At 41.1% G+C, this 9,903-nt stretch overlaps 1 protein-coding gene across 2 annotated transcripts in view; it reads right to left on the reverse strand.

Moving 5' to 3' along the window:
* insig1 (insulin induced gene 1) overlaps positions 1–996 on the reverse strand; it is an 8,439-nt gene extending 7,443 nt beyond the window's left edge. The window contains exons 1-2 of one of the 2 annotated variants that reach the window (XM_080020508.1): positions 877–996; positions 1–127 (exon numbers count right to left, since the gene is read on the reverse strand). The exon at positions 1–127 is cut by the window's left edge and continues 219 nt beyond it. In XM_080020508.1, the coding sequence (XP_079876634.1) occupies positions 1–115 (115 nt within the window). In that variant the 5' untranslated portion in view covers positions 116–127; positions 877–996. The remainder of the gene's footprint in view (positions 128–876) is intronic. The other variant, XM_080020509.1, reaches the window with a different exon arrangement.
* Between the last annotated feature and the right edge of the window lie 8,907 nt (positions 997–9,903).

Below are 9,903 nucleotides of genomic sequence, written 5' to 3' on the forward strand. Positions count from 1 at the left end.
TGATGGACAGCATCTCCTCCGCTTTGGCCGCCGCCCAACTCGATGCAGACGGGTCCTTGGTTTCCAGCCTGGACGCACAGGAGCAGCTCCAGCAGCGGTCCTCCAGCCCTGGCATCAGCACTCCCACCTGGGGAGAAGAAGAACAGTGAGAGGGGCCAGGACCTCCAAGACCTATTTACAGATCTATTACAGATCTATTACAGACCTATTAGACATGTGTTTACAGATCTATTACAGATCTATTAGACATGTGTTTACAGATCTATTTACAGCTCTGTTACAAACTATTACAGGCTATTTACAGACTATTTATACTTCTCTTTCAGACTATTTACAAACCTAATATGGACTATTTACAGACTTTTTGCAAATCTATTAGAGCTCTAGTTCATACTACTTACAGACGTTGACCACCAACATCCATTGTTATCCATGTTTATTAAATCGTGTACATATTTATTTATCCTGGACAGAAATATCTCAACTGTATTTATATTTATACCCAGAGCCCCTGTCACAGTCTACTTAGCAGAGAACACATGCTGCATATTCTCTATATTCTGCATATTGTGTATATCCTGCATATCCTCTATAGTCTGCATATCCTGCACATTCTGTATATTCTGCATATTCTGCATATTCTGTATATTCTGCATATTCTGCATATTCTGTATATTCTGCATATTCTGCATATTCTGTATATTCTGTACACATACATGTTTTGTTCTGTTTCTCCGTTCAGCGTGTGTTTTCATGCTGCTTGTCTGTACAACAATGCAGCAGCTGTTACTGAGACGCTGCGTAAACGGATTGTGATCGGAATCCACATCCACAGACAACCCAGCGACCACACCGACACGCGGCCTGTTCATCTACCTGATCGGGGATCAATCGCCGATATTCACCTGGTCCGGTCTCCGGGGCTCGTCCTCGCTGTCGGATCCGCTCGGGGTCTCTCCAGTCCGGGCTCCGCGCACGCAGCCCTGCACGTACCGCACAGCTGAGTCGGGTGAGGCTCCTCAGCCAATGGGAGCCGGGCGGCCCATATGACGTCACGCCACCCGACACCGACACCCACTTCCGGGTGGTCACATGACCACGCGGTGCCGCGTGAGCGTGGGCTGATCGATCAGGAAACGAAACCGATCGATCCCTTTGTTTTTCTCAGCGCTTTTATTTTTATTATGTCCCGTTTTGATTCTATTCTATTTTATCGATTTTTTTTTGTTGTTGTCAAGTATTGCTAAAAGGCGCTTCGAAATTACAATAATAATAATAATAATAATAATAATGAGGAAACTGTTCTTATAAAAAAATGATTATTAATAATGATAATTATGTTAGTGTTTTTATTATTATAATAATAATAATAATAAATATTATTATTTTATTATTATAACCAGAATTTATATAGAACCTCTAAACCTAATACAAAACATGCAACACATAGTGCTTTGCATTAAACTACAACACTCTAAAAAAGCAAACAAGCAAAATGCATTTCACAAAAATAAGCAATATTTTTCTCATCTTAAAGATAACATTGTGTTTCTAACTTTGTATGCATGAAGTGATTAAAAATGGTGTAATAAAGTCTCTCTGGACAGACGATCTGTTTCCTCTTTTTCAGAAGATGCTGAAAGGTTTTACAGATAAAACAGATGAAGAGTTTTGTCCCCTGATGGGGCCGAGGAAGAGCTGCTCCCTGGGGAACGGTCAGTGGAGCAGACTGCAGCTGTTTACATCCTGATCAGTACACCTGGGGTGATCCCATTTCTAATTTATTTCAATGTACACACACACACACACACACACGAGAGGAGTGAAGGAAACAAGTGAAGCCATTTGACATTTGAAAAGTAATCACCATTAAGAAGCCACGACGATTGAATCCTACTTTTGAAACTATTCTCAAAGGGAAGACAAACCATTGTTAGAAATAAAGGAAAGGGGTTAGTCTGACATCACCAGACCACAATGCGTATTAGTCTGGAATCCAACGGACACAGACCAAGATGTCTCTGGACGCAAATGGATAGACCAATGACCAATCAGAGTATTGGATAGACATACAACCAATCAGAGCATTAAATAGACCTACAACCAATCAGAACATTAGATAGACCTACAACCAATCAGAGCATTGGATATACCTACAACCAATCAGAGCATTGGTAGACCGAGGACCAATCAGAGCATTGGATACGTTACCACGCGGTCCACATTAAACCAGTGTTTTCACTGTGGCGGTTCCGCCTGCCCCACACCACCCGAGTGGCGCTCCAGGGACCCCCGGCACCGAGGGAGGGAGGACGTGGCTTCAGACACAGTTTATTGTAGAGCGTGGGCTGGACGCAACAAGCCAGGAGCAGATGGACACGTGTCATGACCAGGGCTCCTCGGCTGAGTGAGTGTGGGGATGAGGGTTTTACCTGTTGCCCGTTGGACCAACCCAGGAGCGACAGGTGTACAGCCACTCTGACCCCGGGTCCCCAGTTATCTGGACCCAGGACAGGTGTGGCTGCTCAAACCACACCATCCCCGCACCACATCCATATATTGAGGAAATGGCTGCGGTTGTACAAGCTCAAGCTCAAGTTCAAGTTCAGCTCCGTCCCATGTCGGGGTTAAAGACGTAGGACATGGAGGAACAGTTTGGGTTTTCTCTCTTCTTGGGTCCAGGTCTGAGGAGCGGCAGCGTGACGCTCACGCTCGCTTTACACTGAGTACGACAAACGACAAGAGAGAACAGGAAGTCCAGGAGTTTGTTCCTATGGAGAGTCGGATTCCGCCGCGAAATGCTGTGACGCGCCGCAGTAAACCCCGCCTCTTCTGATATAAGCCCCGCCCCTGCAACACGCCCCGCCCCTTCAGATACGAGCCCCACCGCACCGCGGTCTGAACGAGGCTCTGGGACGCCGTCCCTTCTTTTAAACTCATGCGACAATTTGGGGTCTGACACCACGACAGGAAGTGACGTGTTTTTGTTGTTGTTTTTAATTGGAACTGGGCTTAAAACCAAGTAAATAAGTCTCATATATAAAATAATGAGGTTATTCCAAATTCATTATCAATACATCTATTTTTATGTCAGTGAACTGTGTATTTTGTGTTTATTTCACACTTTGCAAACTCTTTATAAAAACTGTCATTCATGGAAAATGGTAAAGCCTTTACTTATTATGGGATGCAAAACGCAGACTCAGACGCAGTTCATATGACGGCCACTAGGAGGAGGATCCCACTGTCGGATGCGATTACGCATTCGATGTAAAGCTTGCTTCAGGATGAAGAGCAGGAGGAGGAGGAGAACATTTCCACTGCAGTAAAGTACGAGTACCACTACTGGACACACACACACACACGCACACACACACACACACACACACACACACACACACACACACGCACACACACACACACACACACACACACACACACACACACGCACACACACACACCCTCTCTTTCTCTCTCCATGTGTCTCGGACTGATAAGACTCCAGCGCTGCAGGGAAATCAGGTCACGGAGAACAAGATGGCCGGTGGCGCCTCCAGCTGCCTCCACCCTCCTGCTCCACCATCCATATCCCATTATGCCACACTGCAGCTCCCCAGGACCCCGAGGGGAAGGAGGGAGAGAGAGAACGAAGGCTTCGCTCGCCCGAGGTTCAGGAATCTCAGAGCCCAAGGAATCAACCTGTGTGTGTGTGTGTGTGTGTGTGTGTGTGTGTGTGTGTGTGTGTGTGTGTGTGTGTGTGTGTGTGCGTGTGTGTGTGTGTGTGTGTGTGAGAATGAGGCAGAAAAATCATTTTTTGTTTTAAGTTGTTTCTTCTGATTATGTTTGATAAAGAGGATCAAATGTATCATGAGTAACTCAAACTGTAAAACTTTACTTTTACACCCATCCACCCATCCATCCACCCATCCACCTACCCATCCATCCACCCGTCCATCCATCCTTCCACCCACCCGCCCATCCATCCACCCATCCATCCATCCATCCATCTAGTCATCCATCCATCCATCCATCCATCCATCTAGTCATCCATTCATCCATTTAACCATCTGTCCATCTGGTCATCCATCCATCCATCCATCCATCCATCTAGTCATCCATCCATCCATCCATCCACCCATCGATCCATCCATCCCCCCATTTATTTGTTAGTATTGTATTTATAGAGTATATTGTTTGTACACAGTGATAAACAGCGTTGACCTGCTCTTCACCTGCACTCTGCAAACACTACGTCACCTGAAACATTGACCAGTCAGAGCGATGTGCTGGGTGGCAAGGTTCAGGTGTGTGTGTGTGTGTGTGTGTGTGTGTGTGTGTGTCTGTGTGTGTGTGAGTGTGTGTGTGTGTGTGTCTGTGTGTGTGTGTGTGTGTGTGTGTGTGTGTGTGAGTGTGTGTGTGTGTGTGCGCGTGTGTGTGTATGACACAGATTTAACTGAACCGTAGTAAACCTCACGCTGCAATTCTATATACCAAGTATTCCTACTGTGGCAGTAGTAGTGTGATAGCAGTACAGTGGTAATAACACTAATACTACTACTCCAACCTGGCAACCACACTTATCTAATATAAATTTGTAAAGTCTTGGGTTTCTTGAAAGACGCTATAATTATTATTATTATTATTATTATTATTTATTAATAATAATAATAATAATAATAATAATAATAATAATAATAATAATAATAATATAAAATAATAATATGTTTACTGAACGCTGCATGGGATGTGGGGGATGAGATGTTTTCTCAGTGTTTTTTTAATGTGTGTTTGTTTCGTGTCTTACTTCACTGAGTGTTTTTCAGTTTAACTGAGTTTAATGTTTAACTCTGAAGCAAATAACTCCACCGGGGAGGTGACGGTTCAACTGGGAATGAGATATACAATTATTTTAGGTAATAAAAAATAATAATAAGGCAATTAGCTCAGCCAAGAATATGTATAATTATGACTAATTACAAAATTAAACATGAATAACATTAAAAAATATTTTATTCACATCTGTGTGCTTCATAATCTGAATTCAGACACATTTAACGTATTGTACATCTGAGGCTTCTGGAATAAGTGTATGAATTAAAATAAAATAACAACCAGGACGTGCAGTTCACACTATATGTAAATATATGTAAAACATGTTCCACATTATCATAACAACAACAACATCAGCAGCATATTGATGTTGTGGAAAACTGGAAGCGGAGGAAGTGAAGCTGAAACGGAAAAGAAGAAAGAGAGAGAGAGGGAGAGAGAGAGGGAAAGGGGGAGAGAGAGAGAGGGAAAGGGGGAGAGAGCGAGAGAGGGAGAGAGAGAGAGAGAGAGAGAGGGAAAGGGGGAGAGAGGGAGGGAGAGAGAGAGAAAGAGGGAAAGGGGGAGAGAGGAAGGGAGAGAGGGAGAGAGAGAGAGAGGGAAAGGGGAGAGAGGGAGGGAGGGAGAGAGAGAGAGAGAGGGAAAGGGGGAGAGAGGGAGGGAGGGAGAGAGAGAGACAAGGGGACAGAGAGAGAGGGAAAGGGGGAGAGAGGAAGGGAGGGAGAGAGAGAGAGAGAGGGAAAGGGGGAGAGAGGAAGGGAGGGAGGGAGAGAGAGAGAGAGAGACAAGGGGACAGAGAGAGAGGGAAAGGGGGAGAGAGGAAGGGAGGGAGAGAGAGAGAGAGAGGGAAAGGGGGAGAGAGGAAGGGAGGGAGGGAGAGAGAGAGAGAGAGACAAGGGGACAGAGAGAGAGGGAAAGGGGGAGAGAGGAAGGGAGGGAGAGAGAGAGAGAGAGGGAAAGGGGGAGAGAGGAAGGGAGGGAGGGAGAGAGAGAGAGAGAGACAAGGGGACAGAGAGAGAGGGAAAGGGGGAGAAAGGGAGGGAGAGAGAGAGAGAGAGAGAGAGAGAGAGAGAATGGGGCGAGAGAAAGAGATGGGGAGAGAGGGAGGGAGAGAGAGTGATAGAGAGTGAGAGAGAGAGAGAGAGAGAGAAAGGGGGGAGAGAGGGGGAGAGAGAGTCCAAATCCTTATTCATATTCATATAAGTATCTGTGTAGGGCCAGTGTTTGTCCCTTCTGGGCTACTGTAGAAAAGTGGCGGCGCAACATGGCCGCTGTGAGGCGCACCCGCTCCCTATGCAGATAACAACGACTCGTTCTGCGCAAACAAAAACACAACCATTCTTATTTTCATGGCATTATATGCAAATCAAAACATATGAATATTATATTCCATTTCTGCCAAATTCTACACACTGCACTTTTAACTTGAGTACTATAAATACATTCTATTCATAATTGCTATTTATATTTTTATTCATGTTAATAAATGTCAATGACCCATGAAAACCACACGAACGAACCCACACACACACACACGCACAAACACAAACACGCACGCACGCACACACACACACACACACGCACACGCACACACACGCACTGTGGACGGACGTGACTCAAGAGGATTCATCCTGAAAATCCTTCTGATGAATCAGAAATCTGAGCGTTGTTCAACACAACTGTTACCTTACAAATTACAGGAGGAGATTCATGATTGTTTTTATGATCTGTTCATGATTTATTCATGATTTATTTTTGATTAATTCACGATTTATTTATTTATTTATTTATTTATTTATTTATTTATTTATTTATTTATTTATTTATTTATTTATGATTTATGGTTTTTCAGGAGCGTTGTTGTGATTCGTCAGTAAACGCAGAGTAGTGTCGTTCCCACAGTGACCAGCAGGAGGCAGCACCGCCGCAGGAACAACATCAACCGCACAAGTTGAAAAACCATCCATGTCCAAATGTCTCCTCTGCTTCATCTCTTTCTTTTCTCTCTTCTTCTCTTTATTTGACCTATTCCTCTGCTTCATCTCTTTCTTTTCTTTCTTCTTCTCTTTATTTGACCTATTCCTCTGCTTCATCTCTTTCTTTTCTCTCTTCTTCTCTTTATTTGACCTATTCCTCTGCTTCATCTCTTTCTTTTCTCTCTTCTTCTCTTTATTTGACCTATTCCTCTGCTTCATCTCTTTCTTTTCTCTCTTCTTCTCTTTATTTGACCTATTCCTCTGCTTCATCTCTTTCTTTTCTCTCTTCTTCTCTTTATTTGACCTATTCCTCTGCTTCATCTCTTTCTTTTCTCTCTTCTTCTCTTTATTTGACCTATTCCTCTGCTTCATCTCTTTCTTTTCTCTCTTCTTCTCTTTATTTGACCTATTCCTCTGCTTCATCTCTTTCTTTTCTCTCTTCTTCTCTTTATTTGACCTATTCCTCTGCTTCATCTCTTTCTTTTCTCTCTTCTTCTCTTTATTTGACCTATTCCTCTGCTCATCTCTTTCTTTTCGCTCTTCTTCTCTTTATTTGACCTATTCCTCTGCTTCATCTCTTTCTTTTCTCTCTTCTTCTCTTTATTTGACCTATTCCTCTGCCTCATCTCTTTCTTTTCTCTCTTCTTCTCTTTATTTGACCTATTCCTCTGCCTCATCTCTTTCTTTTCTCTCTTCTTCTCTTTATTTGACCTATTCCTCTGCTTCATCTCTTTCTTTTCGCTCTTCTTCTCTTTATTTGACCTATTCCTCTGCTTCATCTCTTTCTTTTCTCTCTTCTTCTCTTTATTTGACCTATTCCTCTGCTTCATCTCTTTCTTTTCTCTCTTCTTCTCTTTATTTGACCTATTCCTCTGCTTCATCTCTTTCTTTTCTCTCTTCTTCTCTTTATTTGACCTATTCCTCTGCTTCATCTCTTTCTTTTCTCTCTTCTTCTCTTTATTTGACCTATTCCTCTGCTTCATCTCTTTCTTTTCGCTCTTCTTCTCTTTATTTGACCTATTCCTCTGCTTCATCTCTTTCTTTTCTCTCTTCTTCTCTTTATTTGACCTATTCCTCTGCTTCATCTCTTTCTTTTCTCTCTTCTTCTCTTTATTTGACCTATTCCTCTGCTTCATCTCTTTCTTTTCTCTCTTCTTCTCTTTATTTGACCTATTCCTCTGCTTCATCTCTTTCTTTTCTCTCTTCTTCTCTTTCAGCAGCAGCGTCAGGAGCGGCAGCAGCGCTCAGCGGTCAAAGGTTAAAAAAGGTCAAATGAGGATTTAATTTGTAGTAGATTTTTAAATTTGTCATTTGTTTTGTGTTCTGTTTGTAACTACATCGACGGCACCGCGTGTTTCTACAGCCTCTGGGATGCGACCACACTGCGTTGGGTGCAGTACTATGTGGATGTAGTTTAACATGTTTTACTGTGTCGGTGGTAGAGCTGAACAACTCTTCAATCACGATGACATTAGTGAAGTGCAGTGTGTTGATGACCGGACCTGATTGTTAAAAGCTTTTATACACTACACTATATATACTTTACAGTATATACTATTACACTACACTATACAGACTATATAAACTACATTATATACACTATATATACTACACTATATATACTTTACAGTATATACTATTTAAACTACACTATACAGACTATTTAAACTACACTATATATACTATATAAACTACACTATACATACTATATAAACTACACTATATACACTATATATACTACACTATATACACTATATATACTACACTATATATACTATACAGTATATACTATATAAACTACACTATATATATTATATAAACTACACTATATACATTATATAGACTACACTATATATACTATACAGTATATACTATATAAACTACACTATACATACTATATAAACTACACTATATACACTATATATACTACACTATATCAACTATATATACACTATATATACTACACTATATATACTATATAAACTACACTATATATACTATATAAACAACACTATATACACTTTATATACTACACTATATCAACTATATATACACTATATATACTACACTATATGTACTATATAAACTACACTATATATGCTATATAAACTACACTATATACACTATACTACACTATAAACTATATATACACTATTTATACCGCACTATATACACTATATATACTACACTATATATTCTATATAAACTTCAATTGATATACTATATAAACAACACTATATACACTATATATGCTATATAAACTACACTATACAGTATATACTACACTATACATACTATATATCCTAGACTATATACACTATACTATGTACTATACTATATACACTATTCAATCACAATGACAATAGTGAAGTGGAGTATGTTGATGACCTGACCTGTTTATTAAAAACTTTTATACACGACACTATATATACTACACTTGATATATATACTGCACAATATATACTTTATATACTACACTATATATATTATATATATACTACACTTGATATATATACTACACTATATATACTATATATACTACACTATATACACTACACTTTATATATTATATTTACTACACTATATACACTATATACACTACACTATATGGTGTACACTATATGCGCTACACTATAGGGTACACACTATATACACACTCCCCTCCACATGGAAGCTGTTTAAGGAGCAAATCTGTTTTTTTGCGGGGGGTTACGGGGCCGCACTCCTGGCCGTGGAAGAAGGGAAATGCTAATTGCTGTAATTGCCGGTAATTACCAGGAGGATTCTCTTGTGCCGTAATGGCTGCTAATGAAATCAAGAGTGGAACAAACTAGAAGAATAATTTCAGTGAACATGAATATCAAAACGCCGCTGCGCCGGCCTGACGTCAGCAGGGTGTGAGGGCGGCGCCGTCCTCTCTTCTGAACGCCGCCCGCAGGGGGACGGCGTCAGGTTCTCCACCCGAACGGCGTCTGGTCAACAAATGGTACAGTAATACACAATGACTAAACAGAGCAGAAGTACAAGTGAAGTTCATTCTGCTGGAGGTTGTGTTTGTGGAAAAAGAGTTTGCTATTCTTGGTGAAAACCCCTGAATTCG

The sequence above is a fragment of the Zeus faber genome, assembly GCF_960531495.2.
Source record: "Zeus faber genome assembly, chromosome: 19".
Classification (NCBI taxonomy): domain Eukaryota; kingdom Metazoa; phylum Chordata; class Actinopteri; order Zeiformes; family Zeidae; genus Zeus; species Zeus faber.